Genomic DNA, 23708 nt, shown 5'->3' with positions numbered 1-23708 from the left:
TTGTCAAGCGCCGAGAGCAATTTAAAATTGGTTACCATCCCATACTCTGGATGCTGGATACGCCCGACCGCTACAAATTATGAATATTTACATGTATAGCCAACAGGTAGTTGCATTAATTAAAGGACTCCAATTTGAAGTCCAGTAAAGAGTGTCGGAAATAAGCCTTATCTTGAATATTACGCGCCTCTGTTATCTTGAGGCAATTAAGTGCATAATGTCTTCGGTCTTTTAAAAGGCAACAGAAATTGGAAATAATTATTTCGTTCACGTGAAGTATTTCAAAATAGTAACAAATACGTAAACATTTCAAAACATCATACATTTAATGTTTACCCTATTAATTGTGACCCAAATATGAATAAAAAGATCCTGCACCCACAAAAAAATCCCAATTTGGCCGTTCGCGCTCCTAGGCTGATTGGATGACGTCATCGCCAGAACGCTGCCATGTACAGTGTACATGTACATTGTGCACTGTACATGTACATGCAGTATTCCACGCTTGCAATAGCACGTTGTGCGTGTTCGATGTACTTTGGTCCATCTTCAAGCACTTTCTCAGTTCTCAGTATTTCTTAGACTAAATGTCTTCAATTTCTGTTACCCTTTAATTTTTTTCTCCAGCATTAGGGGAAGAGTGCTTATACGTCTTTCTCATCATCATTCCGGTTATTGCCCCATTCCAAACTAGTCATCAACCATCGTTAAATCGTTACTTTTTGGGAGGTTATCAAAGCAAGATAGCCTAATGGTGGAGGAATGGGAGCAATTAGGATGTGCCAGTTTTATCGGGGATAATTCAATCCCTTTAATTACCCTGGAGTGGTAATTTTGTGGGAAATGGAGCTTTAATGCCATTAAAAACCGACCGTTATACATAAACAGCCTTTCTAAAGTGTCTTGAATTTTTCTAATGCAATATATTCCGCGTGTGCGCCCTCAGTATACGATATTTGTGCCTCAGTGTCGTCCACGTACATAAACGTAAATAAACTATGGAATTGCCATGAAAGGGAAAATACTTTCGCTGGTGGAAAGATATTGCCATTTTGAAGAAAACATGGGCCGGCCAGGCTTCTCATTTGACTCTGTGAAGACAATGGTGTTCCAGTGTCTACTTGCTCTCAACTTTGCACGACGATGCCTTTGCGTGCCCGGCGAATTTACTGGTAGGTTTAGACTGCTGCTGAGTTCTTTGCAAATCTCTACCACAGGACTGTTTACTGAAAGCGAAAATGTTTTGTTTTGCTTTATAGAATGAGCCCATTGTTGTGTATGATAAATTTTTGCCTAATTGAACTGTTATTATAATAATTCTTTCTTTCAGTAATGGGTTCTTCTAAGCAAGGTGCTGGAGTGAGGGAGGAGTGTACCTTTGGCTCAGCCTGATAATTTAATTTTCTGTACTCGATTTCCATGTCTATTACAACGTTTGAACTTTTTCATTTTCAGCTATTTCTGTTTTTGGAAAACCTACTTTGCAAAGCAGCATTTATCAAGGCATTTACAGTGCAAGCTACGCTACTGACGGTAATCCAAATACGTTCCAATGTACAAGTGAGTATATAACAAAAGTAACAAGACTTGTACACTATTCCTTACTTAAGTTTAACAGCGTGAGGGGATTAAAGTTATCTCACTTTTTTTCAAACATAACAACTATATGCATGGTTTATAAGCAATGTATCAAGGTACAGAATAACATAAGAATGAGATACTGCGAGAGCATAACCTTGTAAAATTACATGTCTCAAAAATGGTAAAGGGTATTGTGCGACAACATGGTAAACCTGTGTAGGCGATGTGAGTACGTGTGCATGTGCCAAGCCACCACAGAATGATATCAACACCAGTCCATGAATCCCACAGCTTTTTCAGCCTGGCTTCCATATGGTGATTTGTAACGCAGACGGTCTGCAAGGCGTCAAGACGCAAGCGTCAAGATGCTATTAATAGGGGGGAAATGGACAAAATGAGTGGTACTAAGCGAGAGAAACATCGTTGTACGTCCGTCATGCCAGTGTGCGTGTTTGTATAGGACTACTCAGCGACTCAACGCAGACAGTCGGCAAGGTTGAACTGGGCTCAACTGTTTCGATTCGTCGAAGGCTAGTTTGAGTTAAGCCTAGTTTCCATATCGAAGTGAGAAACACAGTTAACGCAATCAAGACACAAACTGCTACGCGGACAAATGGAAATATGTCAAACAGAAGCGTCGCCACCTGACGCAAACCAGCCCCAAACGTATACCCAGCAAGAAATGAGACCGAGGGGTACGCCCCCCAACATGTCCAATCCCTATACACATTCCAGTCTATTGTTACTTAACACATATCCCCCTAAGATGTCAGAAAGGAATTCCCCAGATTCCTGCGAGACAATGACCAACACAAAGCAGGGGGGGTTCTCTCCGTCTCATACCTTGCTGCATATGCCAAACGGATCTGCAAAGGTGAGCCTGGTTCAACTTTTCCGACTGTCTTCGTCGAGTCGCTGAGTAGGCCTATACAGACACGCACGCTGGCATGACGGGCGTAAAACAATGTTTCTCTTGCTTAGTACCACTCATTTTGTCAATTTTCTCTTTATTGCTAGCATATGCAGCCGCAATCGTCAACAAAATTACTGACCATTGACAAATTACATCAAACTGGAGTATCAGTTTGGCTTCAAGAGGCAACATTACCACCTAAAAAGGCATTTTTGGGCAAAAGTCTTCCGAGCTTTGGGCGCCATTTTGTTTAAGTTTTTTGGTGGAATGACGTCGCACAGTGTCTCTTCCACGACTGTCTGCATCTTGACGTCTTCCGAACCGTCTGCGTTACAAACGACTATAGGCCTATAGAAACCGGGCTTTATTGGCGATACTTCCGTTTGACACGTTTCCATATGTTTGTGTTGCAGTTTGTGTCTTGATTGTGTTGCTTTCTGCGTTTCTTACGTCGATATGGAAACCAGGCTTACTTTGCTATATTGTGATCGGTCTTAAGGCGCATAGCATAAGTTGCTGTTGTCCATTTTTAAATACAGTTTTCATCCCGCTAACCCACTATTTCACACTTGTGCGTCTACTTTTGTAAAATTGCCGTCCCTTTGCGATTTCCTACTCCACAAACCCGGGCTTGGCTAATGTTTGTCTCCGAGTCAGGGTACCAGATCGCCCTAGTTTAACGTCAAAATTTTGTTGTTGAATATCTTCGTTATTTGTGAAAGACGCCAGATCACCCTTGAATAGCACAGTGACAGTGATTCCACTGCAAACCACCAATAAACCAATTTCCTTTTTCAAAGATAATGTCCAATAGAGGGATTTTACATTAGCGCCGTCTGCGCATATCTGCATCGAAACCGAGGCTCTCTGCGTTGAACTTTGTCGCGCGCGCCCGCGGAGTCCACACAGTACATGGAGTATCCGGTTCGTAAGTGTTACGCCACTTCAGTTTAAACCACGCCCACTGTACAAGATACACGACCATCGCAGGTACGTTAGTTCGCGGTCAATTGTCGCTATTTTTCTTTGGATTTTACGTGTCGAGTGTTCCTGAAAGACTCTTCTACAAACACTTTCAACCTGAAAAGTCTGAATTTAACATACCTTCATGTATTTTGCGTCTTGACTCCTTACTTTGAAGCGTCTGATCGTATTAAGAATTGAAGCTGACACATACAGCCTCGTTTTCAAACGCGGAAGTGCGCAGATCGACGCTAAAAGCGTCGTATTGGGATCCATGCATATTCCAAGTCATAATAACAAAATTAATGCCTTGCCCAATACCAGGCCAAAGCGATCAAAATCCGTGGTGGCGATTAGACTTGCAGGCCGAATACAACGTGGGACGAATCAGAGCCACAAACAGAAATGGTGCAGGTAATTTCCGGATTTCCTTCTCCAAAATGTAGGTTTCGCCTCCGTAAATGCAGCTTGAGCTCCATAAACACAATACCCCGGAAATAGATTCTTCTCTGCTCAGTGTAGCCCCATTTTTGGTCACAGAAGCACCCACCTGTTGTGTAAGTGCACGTATGTAAAAGGCTGAAGTATAAGACCAGTGTATTAATTTGATTTCAACATTAGTAAAAATGATTACAAGGTTATGGCGAAGCTGCACAGGAGCCAATGGGAAGAGGAGATTGAGATTGTTGGGTGCACATTACTCTGGAACTGCAATTGGAAAACAAACAAACAACAAAAAAAGAAACAGTCAGCGTCTGGCGTCCCAAATTTTTGTATTCAAGGAGTGACTTTGTTGCACCAGCTTCTCATGCTTTCTTTTCAATTTCAGCTTTGTGTATCAAGGTGTTAAAACCTATACGTACTTGTTTTATATTCACTCGAGGGTTGAAGTCTAGCCCACAGGTTGTACTCCTGCTGGTCGTGTGCCCAGTGCACCCAGGAGCCCGCAGTTAACGAATACCATTCTGGAATGCACGTAAACCTCCTTTCCCGCCTTCCATTTCAGGTGGAGTTTACTTTGAAGGTACAGAAGCTCAAACAGGCCTAACCAGTGACGTCTCCTTGCACCAACCTTGCGGCTCGACGGTAGACAGCAACGATTCCTATCCAGGGGCGGTGCACGTGTTCTTGTGTGATCCACCTCGGAAGGCAAGATACGTCTCACTGGTCAAGGACGTTTCTACCTATGGATATTTTGTGAATGTTGCTGAGGTGACGGTTGACATGTTTGAACCTAGGCAACCTGTGATAAAAGAATGCAGTAAGTCCTTTGTCAGTTGCGGCAGCTAAAAGTGATTTGGGTTTCCGTAAAGACCACAGAGCTATACATGTATATAGCTATAGTGAAGACAGAAACCCTAGTATTTTAATATTTCAACTGAGCATGCTAAAAGTGCAACGTGTATCTATAGCTCTGTGGTTGTTGGTCATTCGATAATGTCAACTTACGCTTGTGCAAACTGGGCGCTTTGACCACTCGAACCACTGAGAAACGCTTCGGCATCTTCCAATGGTTGGGCTTTCCGCAACTAGGGTGCTTACAAATACTTTGCACACGGATGTATACCACTAATGATATTATGCAAGGTATATGTCAATACTGGCGTTCGCATTGTGCCATGGAACACCTGCTTGATACACCTGTTTGACATCGATGTTTCGACCAAATGAGAATCAAAGGTTAGAGTGGGTTCATTGAAATTTAAAATGGAGGTAATTAAGCAAATAATTGCTAACAGTTGTTACTCAGAAAGTAATGTTCCCCTAAATACTTTCCTTCCAAATGTGAAAAGAGAGATAGACCCCGCCTTCCAACTTTTGTGTAGCCCCTAATAAATAAAACCATGCAATAAAAAACAGAACAACACCAAACCGCAGTCCCGAAAGTTAAAAGGTGATTTCACGTGCTCAAGAACCACGCCTTGGCAAACCTTTCCAAGTATTTTTCTCCGCCCTGTATTGCCCAAACGGGCTCGGGTGTCACCTCGTGAAAACAAAAATCAGTCTCTTTCGCGTTAGTTCCAAGATGTGCGTGCGTCAGGTTTCACAAGCTGACGCCCGCTTGCCGATGAGTGTCACTGTCAGTTTGTGGTGTCGGAGATTGCAACGTGGCTTCTTAATACGGGCGATTTCATTTAAGAGCACCCTTATTAAATACTGTGGTTCTCATTTCTTTTACCACTTCAGATAAGGTCGGTCGGTCCCCCCAAAAATCCTTCAAAATATTTCATGTTGCTGGTGTATAAATGACTGAATAAACCTCAATGTTCCGTGTACAGGGTCCCTTTCGTTCTCTCTGCATTTTTGATATACATAAGTATTAAACAAAGATAAATGTATTTTAAAAAATCGAAAAAAACACGTTTTGTGTGTATACTTGCATGCAAATGGGGTATACATGTTCTTATTGTTTACTCGAAGCCACAAAACATACCTCGCTGGACTGAGGAAGTCTAATGCTGTTGGTCGGTACCATGCTGCTCACATTAAACATCTCATTCTACGAGTCCGGGTCAAGACAAGTGTAAGGCTATTCACGAACCTCAGTGGGCCACGGAAAGGTGCTGTATACCGAATGTTCACGCGAACGCCGACCGTCGCTGTTTTCCCTTCATTATTTTTCGGTTTTTTTTTGGGGGGGGCGTAGGTCTTTTCAGCAGGGTCGCCGGGGGGAAAAGCACTTTTCCCGTGATGGGGAGCCCAAAATAGGGTCGGTCGGAAATAAGAATCATAGGATATAAAAAGGATGCCCTGATGGATAATCTATGGGCCTCCAAGAGTTTGCAACGTGCTGACCAATCACAAGGCGCTAAATCTGTCAACCCTTTCCAACCGCGTATTCGGCTGACAGATTTCGCGCACTGTGATTGGTCAACGCGTTGCAAACACTTGCAGGCGCACTCTTGTGGACCAGTCGTATTGAAAGAGTAGACTTCACTCTTTTAGAGTTATTTTTCAGTCATTTGGAGTGGTTTTTATGAGAAACTCATTCTTTTCGAGAGTAATTTTTAACAATTTTTCATTTAGAAAGTACGTAGACCGTGCGCAAACTCACACGCACCGAACGTGTTCGAATTAAGGCGCCTTTCCATATGTACGTATTTTGGTGCGTTGCGTATGATGCGTTCATGCATTTCACTTTTACCGACATAAAAATGGACTCCATTAACATAGCACACGTTTGCGTTGCGTTCGTCAAAATCTCCCCGTGAGCGATTTTGACGGATATACAGCGCTTGGCGCAAGTATTGACGTACACGCGGGAAGGCACCTTTACCGTGATGTCAGGTAATCTGACGTTTCCTTTTGGAAATAGAGACCTGACTCGCACTGCTTTTCCCATGTTAATCTTTCTATATCTTTCCACAAGGGAAGATATTTTTACATCTCTGAGTATACTCTGTCGCTCTCTAATGGTTTCTTGCCGAGCGGAAAGCGGAACCGCGGAACTGTAACTGCGCGTACTTACGGATGCCGCATGTCTCTTCTATGGGTATTAGCCTTTACTCAAGGCAACCGTTTAGATCACGAGGTACGCGCACAGCTTGGCCGAAGACTAGTACGTCACTGGAAAGTGCACTTTGCCAGTGGCACAGCCGTTTTAAAGGTTAAGCCTGTTGTTGAGGTTCTCATCCAGGCAAATTGGTAGGGTCCATCCGCCAAAATCGTTGCCAGGTCGATTTTGACGGCCGAACGCAACGCACACGTTTGATAATGTTATGTAAATGGAGTCGATTTTTGTGTCCGTACAGTTGAAACGCATGCACGCATCGTGTACGCAACGCAGCAAAAAAATGTATGCAATGAAAAAGCGCCTGAAGACAAATAAGCAGACGGATAAGTAAACAGACACCCCCGTCGTGTTACTTTAGTCGGAGCCAGTTGATTCGGACATGTAGCGTGCAAATTTGACAATTAATCCCGCAGTAGGGCTAGCTATCTCGATTTCTGGATCGTAGAAATGTCAAACTTGTATCAACAATGTCCCTATTTCGGATTAATCAACTTTTCAACATGGCCTCCACTCTGAGTAGGAATCAGGCTGACTCGATTAAAATACGATAAAATTCTTCTCCAGTGGTACTCCATTATGGGCGTTGTACATTGGAGGGAGGAGACTTTCTCTTCTCACCCGCTAGACAAATTGAAATGAAAAGGGGAAATGGAAGGAGCAAAAGAAATGAAAGAAAAGAAAGGATACAAAAGGGGTGAAAGCGATTAGGCTACGCAACGCTTGGCCCAAGTATTGACGCTCATATGGAAAGGCGCCATTGATCCAAACTTCCGCCATTTTGCATACGTGAAAGTCTCTGCTAACGAGATCTCGGGTCGGCATGTTCAGTTAATTAAAACTCCACGATGCCTTACAGCAACTACCATACTTTATTTTGAAGGTTTTTCTTCCATTATTCTATCAGGACCTGCGTGGAAACCAGCCACCTTCAGACTGCTACACCAAGATGGCTTGATCTCCAACCCGAGCCAGCTCCTAGCCACCGTGGCTGCAGGAACTCCGCAGTTCTGCGCGCTCCGATGCCTCAACAAGGCCGGCTGCTTGTCCTTCGACATAGCGCCTGGAAAACAGTGCCGGCTTTACAACATTCATTCTGCGGATATCAATGCTGTACAGAACAGCGACTCCGCAGTCTATGCTTGTCTGTTTTGCGGGTGATGTGTTTTTATTTTTTAACCAGTTGTGCTTTTACATAATTTTAATATATTTACTCTATGGCAAATTTAAGATGCACGTAGTATAACGAAATCAAAAAGTTGTCTGAAGATCAAAATTGTCACAGGGGATTGTATTCATTTGTATTATTGACTTCACACTATTGGCGTTTTAAATTTTCTCTCGTATTGGGATCTATTTTTAAAGTACACAAAAAACCAATCACGGAATTGAGAATACGTGCGCAAACTGGAACGTGTAGATTTGTAGAGTTTAAATAAGGGAAACAACCAGGAAAATGCAGACGAATGGACTGAATGCACAAGTACTTAGTCGTGAATGCAGAATTCTGCAGATAAGTTCACCGTTTTTACATAAAATGTGAGGTATGAGAATAAGAATTTATGATAATGACCGAAGATTTTTGCACATTTTTTTTAATTACAAGGACTGCTCATGTTAAATCATTTACATGTCCAAGATAACATGCTTAAGAGGAGGTTAAGGATATATGTACATAAAGATTGGTTTATTGTTGTTCCTAGTATTTGAACAGTTTTTGGCGGACATGTATCAAGTATTCTTCATTCCAGCTTACAGGCTCAACTAAGTAAATAGTTGAATATTTTTATGCATAGATTATTTGGGGACTAAAGTGCAAGTGATGTTACTTTGTTAGGTTATGAAGAACATTTGCTGCACACATAAATGTTGTATTCAGTGTACCTTTTCATGTCATTCAAGTTATTGTTATTAATCTTGATCTACATGCCATTAAAAGTCATTGAGCAAAGTTTCTGTAAAACGAAAGGTTCAAAGAAAATCTTCTTTTTTCATCTCAAAGCTCTAAACCTGGTTATAAATGTAACATGGGTTATCGTGGTGGAAAACTATGCGCATTTGGCAGCGACAAATGGTAAAACCTAAAGCTTTACTGATTTGGCATCGTAAAATTAAATTATTCTACAGTTGGAAGCAAACGAAATTTATTGTTATAACAAATACTGTAAATGTATTTCCATCAATAAAATTGGGAGGTGAGTGCCGCCCGACTGTCCTACCCCTGGATCTGTTACTGTTGAATCATCAATAATACTCGTTCACTAAACACCTCACAGCTTTCATACTGAGATCACTTACAGAAGAAATGGAACACGGTTAGGATCGGTTTCATGTAGGAAATTAAGATTACAAATAAACCTAAATCAGTATCAATCCCTTAGCTCACTGTATATAAACCTAGAAAATTGCCGCAGAATTGCCACAAAAACGCAGTGTGGGGAAAATCCAAAAGTTATGTGGTGTTAACCAAGCATTCCGGTGCACGGATTCCTGAAATTCGCAAGGAATCGCATTGAGCGGCTTCCATATGGGAATCTTCCGGGGTCTCGGGGTTCCCGGCCCACCGCACTTCCTCCCTTCCCATCCTTTTGGAGCGTTTTCTCTCGATTTCTTTACTAGCATAAAATGACAGCCGAACAAGGCTGCTAAATAAATAAGATATAGTGTTGTGGATCTGATCTGTGGAGTGTGGCTCTTCAGACACATTATCCTGTGAAGAGAACCTCTTTACAACAAATTCCTTCCCTATAAGATGTGGTTGAACAAAGACTTTTCCTGTCATATCATAATTCACTTTCAACATCTTAGACCTTACATTGTCGTATTTTCATTTGTACACCTGCGGATTTAGAGGCGGGCGTGCCAGACGCGCGGCCCGCTCCCCTTATATTTTCAAAGACTGAATCTCCCCCACCAAAAAATGCACGCCATATAGAACCGTTTAACTGACGCAAAGTCTCGACTATAGTAAAAGCATGGCCTCGGAACAATCACAGTGCGGTAATTAATCTTCTCATTAGTATCAGTGGTCAAGTGTCTTTTGGTGATATATTTCAAATTATTCGTTGTCTTGATCAAATTTGGATGGGCGAATAAAATGTAGTGAGAATATTCTCAACAATAAGGAAGGAAAAGGAAAAACTATCGAATTGATAACCGCCGCTTGTGTAAATCTTTGAGCTCTCTCGTTCGCCTGACAGATATTTACCCACAATGCTCTGCCCATCATCAGCTGTGACCCCATGTGACGTATATCCCTCACTAAAATTTGTGCACGGCCATCAGTCCTTCATAGCGACTTGCTCGGACACAGGCCGCGCATCAAACCGATTAACATTGAGAGGGGTCCGGGGCCCAACGAGATTTTGCCAGGATTCTAGTTTGTAAACTAAGGCAGCCTTCATCTTTGCTGCAAACTTTGAACACTTTGACCTGGTGGCATCAGGTGCGTGTTTTAGCTATAAATTGAAGCTGTACGGATCATTGAGCATCAGTCGTCTTATTACCTTGTTGCACTTCTTGGCAGCGAGACCGCTGGACCTTGAAGAGGGAACGACTACCGCCGTAGTTACTGAGGTGCATTAAAGTACTCTTTGCAAGCCTGGGTAGACTGGTTAGCTGCCAATATGAAGCCCTGTTGAAATGGGCTGCGACAGCTTGCGACTAGTTGGAGACACAAAGTTAAGAGAAATCCGCAAATCTAGCGAAATTTTTAACTTTGACTCGCCAAAATTACACAATTTCGGCCAGAACTCAACTGTTGTTCACATACATGTCGTGCGACTCTATAGCACTACATTTGTGCGATAAAATATTTTACACTCGTGCCTGTTTGCGCCTTGATTGTCAAATTCTCATTAAGTCTTCAACCTGTCACAGTTTTGTTTCATAGAACGCCAACCGATTTGTACCCGCAAATCCTTATCATATGTACTACATGTACTTCCACCATGCAGAGTTTTAAATCTTACTTAAATTAAAGAGACTGAATGAAATCACCAAAGGAAAAACAAACTATACAAGTACATTAAGACCGAAATACGCAGAGAACCCAAAATTTCGTGTAGCATAAGACGCCTGCAGTTCAATTGCATTTCTCTCTAACTGCGGAGTACTGTTATCTTGTATATCAATGTAATACCAGAGTTTGTTTTAATTTTTGTCTACCAAACAATTAAAGTCTGAGTCGGAAAGCGGTTTCCAATTAAAACTAGTGCTTGATCAAGTTTGTGACTACACCCATCCTTTGACATGATTATGATTGTTTTTCTTTTGCAATGAAATAGTTTCAAAATAGCACATTTTCTCACAGGTACACTCAAAACTTCAAATGGGTACCGTTAACATTTCGATTTTGATCTATTGTGAAGAACTGAGTATTTCAAGGAAATAATTGTGGAAAGTGTCCCGGTCTTTGCAAAACGATTCAGAAGAGAACGCACACTTAAGTCTGGGTTTGAAGGAGTCTTCTACAAAACATTTGGACGTCCTTGCACGTGGGCATGTGAGTGTTCAAACACCCATTTTGGTGAATCCACCTAGTCAGTCAAACCATAAAACTCTAGCTTATTTCAAACTACACTTTGTCATATTTCAAAACAACTGGGGGCGGAAGGAGGCATAATCCCTAGGTTCGACTAAATCACGACGCTGTTCACGCACGCGCAAAACAAGGCTTTGACTCATCACCCTGGGGCGTTCATAGCCAACTTTAGCTGAGCATATCCGGTTTAAGGGGCCTTTCCATAATGAGATGCCTTGTGTACACGATGCTTTCGTGGGTTTCGTGAACAAAACACACGTGTGCGTTGCGTTCGGCCGTCGGAATCGCTCCAAGAGCAATTTTGACGGATATTCAACGCTTGGCGCAAGTACGTGTTGACGTACATATGGAAAAGACGCCTTTCCAGTTGTCAAGCGTAATCTAATTTTATCGAGAACAATTTAAAGTTGTTGAGCCTCCCGTACTCTTGATTAAAGGATACCTCACTCCGGCAGCAACACCGACTGCTACAAATGATGAAGATTTACATGTACAGCCTACTGGTAGTTGCAATAATGGACTCCAATTTGAAGTCCAGTAAAGAGTGTGGGAAATTAGCCGTATCTTGAATATTACGCACCCCTCTTATCCTGAAAAGATATACGTAATTTACTACCTTCGGTCTTTTTTCTTTTCTCTCCAGCATCGGGGGAAGAGTGCTTATACGTCCTTTTCACCACCCATTTCTGTTATTGCCAAAACTAGTCTTCAACCGTGAATGTTTTAAGAGGTTGTCAAAACAAAATAGCCTAATGGTGGTTGATTTTTTAATGCAATAACCAAGCTATTCGACTCGTTCATGCCCTCAGTATACGATATCGGTGCCCCAGTGTTGTCCATTTATATGAATACTTAAACTATATGGAATTGTCTTGAAAGGGAAAATACTTTCGTTGATAGAACAATCCTGCCATTTTGAAGCAAACATAGACAGGCTAGGCTTCTCATTTGACTCTGTAGAGACAATGGTGTTCCAGTGGCTACTTGCTCTCATCCTTGCACACCGATGCCACTGCGTGCTCGGCGAATTTGCTGGTAGGTTTAGACTACGGTTAAATTCTCTGTACATCTCACTACCCTACAAGACTGTTTACTGAAAGCAATAAATGAGCCCATTGTTATGCAGGATAGTAATTTTTTAATTTGCCTGAATAAACTATTATTATATTTAAAAACCTGCCGATAAAGGGTTCTTTTAAGCAAGGTGCTCGAGTGAGGGAGGAGTGTACCTTTGGCTGATAATTTAACTTTCTGTACTCGATTTCCACGTCTATTACAGCGTTTGGACATTTTCATTTTCAGCTATTTCTGTTTCTGGAAAACCTACTTTGCAAAGTAGCACTTATCAAGGCGTATACGCTGCTAGCAACGCTGTCGACGGCAATCCAAGTACGTTCCAATGTACAAGTGAGTAACAAAAGTAACCTGCCCTTGGAGCATGTTATTCTGTATCTTGGCACATTGCTTATAACAAATTGTATGTTATTGTTACGTGTGAAAAAAAGGAAGATCCCGTCACGCTATTAAAATTTGTAAGGAATAATTCACAAGAATGCGATACTGCAAGAGCATAACCTTGTAAGATTGGAACAAATGTCGTAAAGGGTATTGCGCAACAACATGGTAAACCTGTGTAGGTGATGTGACTACGTACGTGTGCATGTGCTAAGCCACCACAGAATGCTATCAACGCCAGTCGACACAGCTTGTTACTTTGCTATATTGTGATGGGTCTCAAGGCGCATAGCATAGGTTGCTGTTGTCATACTGTTTTCATCCCGATTGACCCACTATTTCACACTTGTGCGTCTGCTTTTGTAAAATCGCCGTCCCTTTGCAATCTTTAACTCAGCAAACCCTTTCTTCGCTAATGTTTGTCAGGCTCCGAGTTAAGGCACCAGAACGCCCTAATTTGACGTCAAAGTTTGTTGGCCAATCTCTTCGTTATTTGTGAAAGCCCCCAGATCCCCCTTGAATAGCAGGTAAAAAGGGAACAGCACTGTAAACCACCAAACGACCAACAAACCGAATTCCTTTTAAAAAGATAAAGTCTAAAATAGGAAGTCACTTCGAATTTCCAGCTGAGTATACAGAGACATTTTTATTCCAAGTCATAACAACAAAAAGTCTATTTTTGCCTTAATGCCTCACCCAATACCAGGCGAAAGCGATAAATATCCGTGGTGGCAACTGGACTTGCTGGCCGCCCACAACTTGGGACAAATCACCGTCACAAACAGAAATGGCGCAGGTAATTTCCGGATTCCTTCTCCAAAATACATGCATAGGGCTCGCTTTCGTAAATCCAGCTGGAGTTCCATAAACGCAGTGCTCTAGACTGCTCTTTTCTGCTCAATGTATGCTCACTTCTGTCACAGAAACATCAACATGCGTAAGCACACGCGTCCGTGAGTAAACAGCTATAAAGATGATTACAAGGTGATGGCGACGCTGCACAGGGTCAGATCAAAAGGCCGCAACACTGTGCCCAAAGGCTAAACTTAATTACTAAACTGAAACATTCCCTTGGAAAGTAACTAACAGTTGTAGATTTTCACAGTGGCTTATTGGGCCTGGAGCCAACTGAATGTCAACTGCATTTTTGTCTGGTAAATCAGCATTGTTAAGAGGTAGTGGTAGACAGACAGACTTTGGCCCACTCGTCGGTGAAGGGTGCAAACTACTCTGGGATTGCAATTCGAAGAGAAACAAACAAAAAAACATACACACCAAAAAACAAAAAAATAACGGTCAGCATCTGGCGTCCCAAAATTGTTTTTTCAAGAATTGAGTTTGTTACTCCACCTTCTCAGGCTTTCTTTCAATTTAAGCTCGGCGTTACTCTTTATGCATTGTTAATGGTGTTATCCGTACTTGTTCTATATCTACTTGAGGGGGTAAGTCTAGCCCATAAGTCGTCCTCCTGCTGCGCCCAGGAGCCTGCAGTTAACACTCTGGGAGGCACTTAAACCTCCTTTCCCGCCTTCCATTTCAGGTGGAGTTTACTTTGAAGGTACAGAAGCTCAAACAGGCCTAACCAGTGACGTCTCCTTGCACCAACCTTGCGGCTCGCCGGTAAACAGCAGCGAGTCCTATCCAGGGGCGGTGCACGTGTTCTTGTGTGACCCACCACGGAAGGCAAGATACGTCTCACTGGTCAAGGATGGTTCTACCTACGGGTATTTTGTGAATGTTGCTGAGGTGACGGTTGACATGTTTGAACCCAGACAACCTGTGATAAAATCTTGCAGTAAGTCCTTTGTCAGGTGCGAGAGCTAAAAGTGATTCGGGTTTCCGTAAAGATCACAGAGCTATATATAGCTATGGGGCAGACAGAAAATCTGGTGTTTAATATTTCAGCTGAGTATGTTGAAAGTGCAACGTGTATCTATAGCTCTGTGGTTGAAGGTCATTCGATAATGTCAACTTAAACACTTGCGCGAGCCGGGCCCTCTGACCACTCGAACCAGAATTGCTTCTGCATTAAGTGGTTGGGTTTTCGGCGACGTGGGTGCTTACAAATACTTTGCGTACGCATGCGTACCACTAATGATGCTATACAGGTATATGTCAATACTTTTGTACGTATTGTGCCATGGAACGCCTGCTCGATATGCCTGTTGATTGCTTGTTGATATGCATGTTTCGACCAAATGAAAATCGAAGGTTGGAGTGGGTTCATCGAAATTTAAAATGGAGGAAAATAAGCAAATGATTGTCTAACATTTGTTACTCAAAAAAGAGTAAATAATGTTTCCCTAAATAGATACTTTCCTCCTAAATGTGAAAAGACAGACCCCGCCTTCACATTTGCATAGCCCCTCATAAATAAAATCGTGCAATAAAAAAAAACAGAACAAAAACAGGAGTTCCGACAGTTAAAAGGTGATTTCAAGTGCTCAAGAACCACGCCTTGGCAAACCTTTCCAAGTATTTTTCTCCGCCCTGTATTGCCCCAGCAGGCTCAGGTGTCACCTCGTGAAAATAAAAACCTGTCTATTTCTCATTAGTTCCAATGTGCGCGCGCGTCAGTTTTCACAAGCTGACGCCCACTTGCCGATGAGTGTCACTGTCAGTTTGTGGTGTCGGTGATTACAACTTGGCTTCTTAATATGGGCGATTCCGTATACTGTTCTATGCGCGATTCACAAAAGTGCGCCTCCAAGAGTTTGCAACGTGCTGACCAATCACAAGGCGCTAAATCTGTCAACCCTTTTCAACCACGTATTGGGCTGACAGATTTCGCTCACTATGATCGGTCAACGCGTTGCGAATTTTTGCAGGCGCACTATTGTGGATCTACGTATTGAAAGAGTGGACTTCACTCTTGTAGAGTTATTTTTCAGTCATTTGGAGTGGCTTTTATGGGAAACTCACTCTTTTTGAGAGTGATTTTTTAACAATTTTTCATTCAGAAAGTACGTAGACCGTGCGCCAACCGAGCGCCTTTCCATATGTACGTAGGCCTATTTTGTGCGTTGCGTGTGATGCGTTCATGCGTTCCACTTTTACCGACATAAAAATGGACTCCATTAACATTTTGACGGATATGCAGCGCTTGGCGCAAGTATTGACATACACACGGAAAGTCACCTTTACCGTGATGTCAGATCCTTTTTTCTTATCTGACGTTTCCTTTTGGAAATACAGACCTAACTCGTACTGCTTTTTCCCATGTTAATCTTTCGATAACTTTCCATAAAGGAAGATACGTTTACATCTCTCGGTATACTATATCGCTCTCCAAGGATGTCCTGCCGAGCAGAACGCGGAAATGTAACTGCGCGTACTTACGGCTGCCGCATGTATCTTCTATGGATACTAGCCTTTAGTCAAGGCGACCGTTTTGATCAACAGGCGCGCGTACAGCTTGGCCGAAGACTAGCACGTCACTCGCAAGCGCACTTTGCCCAGCGGCTTAGCCGTTTTAAAGGTTAAGCGAGTTGTTGAGGCTTTCATCCAGGCAAATTGGTAAGGCCGATCCCTCCTAATCACTCCCAGATTGATTTTTACTGCCAAACGCAACGCACACGTGTGATATGTTATGTTAATTTTTGTCGATTTTTGTGTCCGTACACTTGAAACGCATGAAAGTATCGTGTGTGCAACGCAGCAAAAAAGGTACATAATTGAAAGGCGCCTTAAGATAGATAAGCAGACAGATACGCAGACAGACCAACCCCTGTACACGTGTTACTTTGTTTTACGTTGCAGCCAGTTGATTCAGACATGTACATTGTGCAAATTAGACATTTAATCCCGTAGTAGAGCTATCTCAGTTTCTGCACGTTCAAAATTATCAAATCTATATCAACAACAGAGAATGTCTCTCTTTCCGGTTAGGCCTGATCAACTTTGCAAAATGGCCTCCACTGAGTAGGAACCAGACTGACTCAACTGAAATACGATAAACGTCTTCCCCAGAGGTACATGTCGCTCCATCGTCACCCCCCCCAATGAAATGAAAGGGAAAGGGGAGAGCAAAAAAAGTGACAGAAAAAAAAGAAAGCGGTTAGGCTACGCAATGCTCGGCGCAATTGTTGACGAGCATGGAAAATTTGGTCCAAACTTCCACTATCTAGCATACATGAAGTCTCTGCTAACGAGATCTAGTGGCGGCATGTTCAGTTAATTAAAACTCCACGATGCCTTACAGCAACCACCGTACTTTATTTTGAAGGTTTTTCTTCCATTATTTTATCAGGACCTGCGTGGAAACCAGCCACCTTCAGACTGCTACACCAAGATGGCTTGATCTCCAACCCGAGCCAGCTCTTAGCCACCGTGGCTGCAGGAACTCCGCAGTTCTGCGCGCTCCAATGTCTCAACAAGGCCGGCTGCTTGTCCTTCGACATAGCGCCTGGAAAACAGTGTCGGCTTTATAACATTCATTCTGCCGACATCAATGCTGTACAGAATAGCAAGACCGCAGTGTATGCTTGTCTGTTTTGTGGGTGACTTTTTTCTTTTCTTTTTAGTTGCTGTGCTTTTACATATTTTTTAATTAATGTAATAGCCTTACGATGCACGTAGTAATAACGAGATCAAAAAGTATATTCTGAAGATCAAAATTGTCACAGGGGATTGTATTCATTTGTATTATTGACAAATAATTACTGGCTTTTTAAAAACGAAGTCGTACATTAAGTCATGCCGTCGTTGCGTCGCGTCGTGATGTCGTGTCCTGTCGTTGGGTCGTACTATCTCGCTGTGCCGTCGCGCCGTGCTTTCGACCTGTTGCATCGTGGCCTTCAGCCGTTGCGTCATGCAGTCGCGTCGTGCCCTCGCGTTGTGCTCTTCCAGTCACCTCGTAATTATTGGTGGAAATAGGGGGCGCCCTTAGAGACGGAGTTAATTCCATACCAACAGATACCATTTCAAGATCAAATCTTGGCCCCGGGCACGCACATTATTTATTCCTGGACTTGTGGCATGCGCCCTCTATTGGGCTTAGTAATCGCCAGCCATTTTTAGAAACAGTAAGGCACGACGGTACGATACGACTGACGACGAAACGACGCAATAGGCCGACACAACGGTGCAACGACACGACGCAACAGCAAGACATCAAGACGCGACAGCCTAACCCACACTGTGTAAAACCATACAATGACAGGCGACGAGACAGCACGAGGCGACGCCACGACGGCACGATGCAATGCAGCGTAAAAGTAATCAGGAAGGAGGCGACGCCACGACACGACGTAGCCGTCGTTGCGTCGAGGCAACGAGACGACGCGACGCGATTTTGGCAGCTATAATGTAGAACACCATGCGTCCGGTAAAAGTAAGGATAAACTTCGGAAGAATGCAGCGGTGGAATGTTGAAGGCTGCAAAATAAAACTTCCCCACAATCTCCCCGAATGAAGTTATCAGTATTTGTATACGTATTCTCCCCTTCCCAACTTGCAGTTTTGGCCAAGCAGGCCACTCAAGGACACCTGTGGTTTGGTGACACACGTATAGAGGCAGACTATTGCAAATTTAATCCACCAATACTCACACGGATCTTTTTGAAACGTCTCTAACAGTATCATTTGGAATAAATACACTCCCACCCATTGGCAAAATACAAAGCCAGTTGGAAAGCTAAGGCAAATTTTGTTTTTAATTTGGCAATGTATTTGATTGGGTTTTTTTCACAACTGTTGGCCTAAGGGCCAAATGTTATGTGAATTTATAACATTAAAAGGTTAAAAACATTAATTAGCAACCAGAGATCACGCACACAGATTTTTTTTTAAATTAAAGTAGAGACTGATGAAGACCCTCAAAAGACAAACACACACCTATGATAAAAATCTGTAAGTTATAACTGTTGCAGATAACCAGCTAAACTTTACTTCTGTTCAAAACTATACAAAAGGAAATGAACAAGAAAAGATCTTGTATCAAAAACAATCTTGCTGCAATATCTTTTTTATTAGCAAAAAAGATTCATGGAATAATATACATGCACGGCAAGTTAAGATACTGTCGCACTGCATTTTATTATTTTTCATGTGAACTACTGAAAATCTGTTATCACAATCATGATCAGTCAACTCTGGCTTGGGAAACCTTTAAAAAAATATCGAAGTGAAGACAGCACAACGACTGAGAACAGAATTATATGGCAGTGGTTACTGAAATTTTGAGGCTTAGGAAATACCGTGTATGATTTTCAAATGGCTTGCCTCATTTGGATTTTGTTGTAAATGTACTTTTAAATGAAGTAAAAAATTAACAAAGATCAAAAGTTTTGTCCTTTTCTGGCCGGACGCATAATGCATTAAAAGTGCCTTTCCCAACGCGCATTAGGTCGACAGCTCAGATTTCGCCTACGAGTATTGCGATTGGCCCACGCGTTCAAAACTCTTGGGGACGCATTGCTGTGAATCGACCGTATCCACAGACATAAAACCGTGTGTGACCATCATTGATCTCCATTGTATGATGGAGATCAATGGTGACCATCCTCGACTCCATGGGCTGCATGCACGTTCCTTCACTAGATCGCGCAAGGCATGGTGGGAACCAACATTGCTTTGCAAGATCGAACCCATGCAAACGAGGTTGGTGTGTGACCGTATTCAAATGCCGCATCCTTAGACACCGCACGCGAGCGCTGTATTTGAAGACGTGCGACGCGCTCTGTTCAGTGATGGAGAAGAAATGTAATTTTGTCTTTGCACGTCTCAGATAAATATATGCACAGTATGGTTTGCATTATCAGCTCAGTGTTCCTAATTCTTCAACCTTTTGACACTGAGACAGTGGCGTCCCCCTCCCAATTCCGGACGCCCCCTTGCCCCCCCCCCGAAAAAACAAAACAGTAATGGTGAATTTTTGTAACTCCAAATCCCAATATTAAACTTATGGCCGATGAGGCACGGATTAACCAATATGACAACATTAAATTCTAGTCAGATCAAAATGAAATGTAACGTGGTTTGGGGGGGGGCTGAATGGGCGATGCACCTTTTGCGGCGAGTATGGGATAAAAAAGCAAAAGTTTTACTAATTTGACATCCGTTGCATTCTCGATGTCATTTTCTTTTGTTAGAATTCCCGCAGGGATTGCTGGTGTCTTTTGAGTTGATTTGATCATTTTCGTGCATATATTTTTCGGGCAGACCTGATAGGCCAGTGATGGACCAACCAATCACAAGAACAAGCAGCAGTTGCAACGTTGGGTGACCCAAGAAGATAGGGGGCGTATTTTTTTGTGAGAATTTCTCTTTGAAAATGCCAGATTATTCTGCAGTTGAGAGCAAACGAAGTTTGTTGTCATAACAAATGAAAATGTATTTCCAACAATAAAAATAGGGAGGCGAGTGCCATCCGACTGCGCCCAACCCTGGATGTGTTACTGTTGAGTTATCGATAACAAATATTCACTATACACCTCATGCACAGGTTTCACACTGAGATCACTTAGAAGAAATGAACACAAACACGGTTGGGGTAGCTTTCATTGTCGAAAATTTAGGAAATTAAGGTTATAAATGAAAATAAATCAGCATCAATCCTTTAGCTCACTGTATTCATACCTAAAAAAAAGGTGAGGGGTATTTTTACCCAACCTTGTATGCCGAGGGATGCTGTTGGGCAAGCACAGCTGGAGGATCCCAGCATGAGTTGGATTGATAAATCTCAGGAGGAGCTGAGCAGTAGACCTCTTTGGGAAACTGTTTCAGGCACCTCGGCTGCCCACAAAACACTATGGTCCCTCTGGGACCAGTTGCAAATGCGCAATGGGGTGCTTTGCAGAAGGTGGGAGTCCGACGATGGGAAGTCAGTCACATGGCGACTGGTACTTCCGAGGAAGCTTCAAGAAGAGGTCCTTCGTGAGCTTCATGGTGGTCGGACGAGCGGTCACTTGGGTGTCACAAAGACACTGGCCAAGGTAAAAATGCGGTATTACTGGCCGGGAATGACCGCTGACGTGAGGTCTTTCATAAGACAGTGCGAACTTTGTGGGAGGAGGAAGTCTCCTGTAAAGAGGAGAGTTTCCCCCTTACAACAGTACGTGGTTGGCGAGCCCATGGAAAGAGTGGCTGTGGACTTGCTGGGGCCACTGCCCCGGAGTGACAGTGGCAATTCTTGGATCATGGTGGTCGGGGATTACTGCTCCAAGTGGATGGAGGCATATCCCCTACCCGATGCCAGGGCTGAAACCGTGGCAAATAAATTTGTCACCGAGTTTGTCTGTAGGTTTGGGATTCCATTGGAACTGCACTCGGACCAAGGGACAAACTTTGAGTCGGCTGTCTTTGCTGAGATGTGTCGGGTTTTGGGCATATCCAAAACTCGAACTACAGCGTACAACCCAAAGTCCGATGGACTGGTTGAGCGATTCAATAAGACTTTGGTCAACATGGTTGCTGTGATGATTGAACCAAAGAGGAAACAGCGTGACTGGGATGAGTGTCTGCCATATGCATGCTTTGCATATCGGTGCACTCCCCAAGAGTCGACTGGTGAGTCTCCGAATATGATGATGCTAGGAAGGGAGACCAGGTTGCCAGTGGACTTGGTAATTGAGGGTCCTACCGTGGAGGACCCGGTAAAAACAGATTTTGCACGAGGGTTGAGGCAGAAACTGCAGGAGGCTCATAGCAGAGCTAGAGAGTGCCTCAAACAAAGTGCCAGGCATCAAAAGCGGAACTACGACCGCAAGGTGCATGGAGGAGGGCTGGAGGAAGGTCAGTTTGTCTGGCTTTTCAACAAGTCCAAGAAGAAAGGGAGGTCCCCGAAGTTAGAACTTCGCTGGGATGGACCATTTCTGGTGGTCAAGAAACTCTCTGATGTGACTTACAGGATTCAACGGAAGCCTGGAAGTAAGGCTTTTGTGGTTCATGGAGACAGGCTCAAACCATACACTGGCGAGACCCTAAAACCATGGCGATATGAGCCGAAGGTGATTGAGGAACCCTTGATGCAGGAAATAGCAAGGGGTCCCCAATCTATTGGCGTAGAGCTTGTACATGATGGAGTAAGTAAGGTTCATGGAAGAAGTGAGGAGCCTCCTGAGGCTCAAACGGTTGGTCCTTCAGGATACAAGGACGAGGGGAATGGCCCGACAGAAGCTCCCAGAAGGTACCCTCAGAGGGAACACCGGCTCCCGGCACGATATAGGGAGGATTTGGGGAAACTATAACTTGTGTTAAAAGTTCCCCAGGAGGAGCAGACTGACAGAGACGAGGAAGGGAAACCAGCGAAGAGGATGAAGGTTGCAACCATAGAAGAGAAGATCTTCCGCAAAACCTTCCTCGATGGCAGGCTGATTCGAGAAGAAGTCCACCATCAGGCATACCTGGGACCTGTTGATGCTAATGAGTATCTCACAGTTGCAGAAGACAGCACTTAATTTTTATTTGCTTCTACCTTTTGTCTATGACTAGAAAGGAAAAGCACTTTGTAAATATGTTTTGCTTGTGTTGCAGGTTAAAGTTAACTTATTTCTGCAGTGTATTTTGAAGTTTGAAGTGTTGAGAATCACTAAAGGTTTTGCTACTAGTTGAAGTTTATTTTTATGTCAGAAAAAAGGACGTTTTAATTGTATAAATAGCTGGAGAAATTTGAGGTATATTATGAACTTAGTGGAGAGTACACTTGTGAATAAATTATGCTAATTGTAACGAGGTTTATTAGGTAAACCTCAGGTTTGTTTTGTATAAAGTGAAAGATTTCCACATTGTGTAAGTAATGTATATCTGTACTTATAACTGGTGTGAGGTTTATGGACCTCATGGCAGGGGTTATAACTGTATAAGGTTTATTGATCTTGGGGTTTAGGTAGACCTCATGTTGTTGTTGTAATTGTATAATAGAGCCCTGTTTCTTATAGTTTTAGATTAAGCCATTTGGCCCGGGACAGACCATGCTTAGCTGGGGCCTGTGCGACGAAACAGGGGTAGGCTTGAATGCCAGTCTAAGTCATGAATTATTAAGCATTGCGTTGTCCAATCAGGGTTGCATAGAGTACTAGGTCTGGGCGCTTGCGGCGTGCTTAGAGCGCGCACAATCAGTTTGTGGGTTTCGCTGCTGGGTCGCAGAGTGGCAGGATCGTGGAGGACGCTTTCTACCGTTCTGTGCTGTGACTGTGCGAGGTATAGTGTGGACGCTGCACCTGGGGCGCTGCGTGTAAGTGACTATAACTGGTAGGTGTGGTAGCGAACCGTATTGGGTCTAAATTACTTTAGTGATAGAGCTGAGTGTCGTGAACCTAGGCTGGGAGCTAGTGGTGTTTGCTGTTGGATTGCTTGTCGTCTGTAAGCACTGATAGTGGGGGAAGACAATCTTGTCATTGTGCTAGCTAGCCTTCAGGTTTACTTGATGTACTCAGATCGCTGTGAGGGTAATTTCCCTTTCGTTAGATCGACCCTGTTTTGCATGACACTCTGTGTTATTTGTGTGAGGGCTATCACTTTTTAGTGAGGTAACCCTTGGGTTGTAGGCTAGCTGTGTTTAAGTTAGTCGGGTGGTTAGTTAACCACGTGAGGCATATTGTATTGCCTTGTGAGGTGTATTGTGTACATAAACCTTGTGTAATTTACATACCTTATTGATTTTTATTGCAATAAATCAAATACTTGATTATTGTCCTTGGAAATCCTGTGTCACTGTGAGGTTTATTTAGGTTTCCCTGTGTTTCGTTACTGTATTGCCAGATAAATCCAGTCTTTCCTAATTGGTGGTAAACTTCCACCCA

The 23708-nt window shown here is 43.1% G+C and overlaps 2 protein-coding genes and 1 long non-coding RNA gene across 3 annotated transcripts; 2 read left to right on the top strand and 1 right to left on the bottom strand.

Annotated features, from left to right (window-relative positions):
* The first annotated feature begins 1043 nt into the window (after positions 1-1043).
* Positions 1044-9169, top strand: LOC110990522 (fucolectin-like). The gene is made up of 5 exons (XM_022255568.2): positions 1044-1172; positions 1456-1560; positions 3782-3871; positions 4464-4718; positions 7876-9169. The coding sequence occupies exons 1-5, from the start codon at positions 1064-1066 to the stop codon at positions 8127-8129; spliced, it is 813 nt and encodes a 270-aa protein (XP_022111260.2). The 5' UTR covers positions 1044-1063; the 3' UTR covers positions 8130-9169.
* LOC147798839 (uncharacterized) lies at positions 2572-4983 on the bottom strand. Its single transcript, XR_015425755.1, has 3 exons — positions 4907-4983; positions 4321-4700; positions 2572-4165 (listed from the first exon to the last, which is right to left on the bottom strand). It is a non-coding gene; the product is annotated as an uncharacterized LOC147798839 (long non-coding RNA).
* A 4484-nt stretch (positions 9170-13653) lies between the features above and the next one.
* Positions 13654-17489, top strand: LOC147798838 (uncharacterized). Its single transcript, XM_087137814.1, has 3 exons — positions 13654-13762; positions 14507-14761; positions 17216-17489. The coding sequence occupies exons 1-3, from the start codon at positions 13654-13656 to the stop codon at positions 17467-17469; spliced, it is 618 nt and encodes a 205-aa protein (XP_086993940.1). The 3' UTR covers positions 17470-17489.
* The last annotated feature ends 6219 nt before the right edge of the window (positions 17490-23708 follow it).

The sequence above is a fragment of the Acanthaster planci genome, linkage group LG06 (genome assembly GCF_054643075.1).
Source record: "Acanthaster planci isolate LZ-2023a linkage group LG06, COTS_SCS, whole genome shotgun sequence".
Classification (NCBI taxonomy): domain Eukaryota; kingdom Metazoa; phylum Echinodermata; class Asteroidea; order Valvatida; family Acanthasteridae; genus Acanthaster; species Acanthaster planci.
The sequence above is the reverse complement of the archived record's forward strand: the minus strand, read 5'-3'. Positions and strand labels throughout refer to the sequence as shown.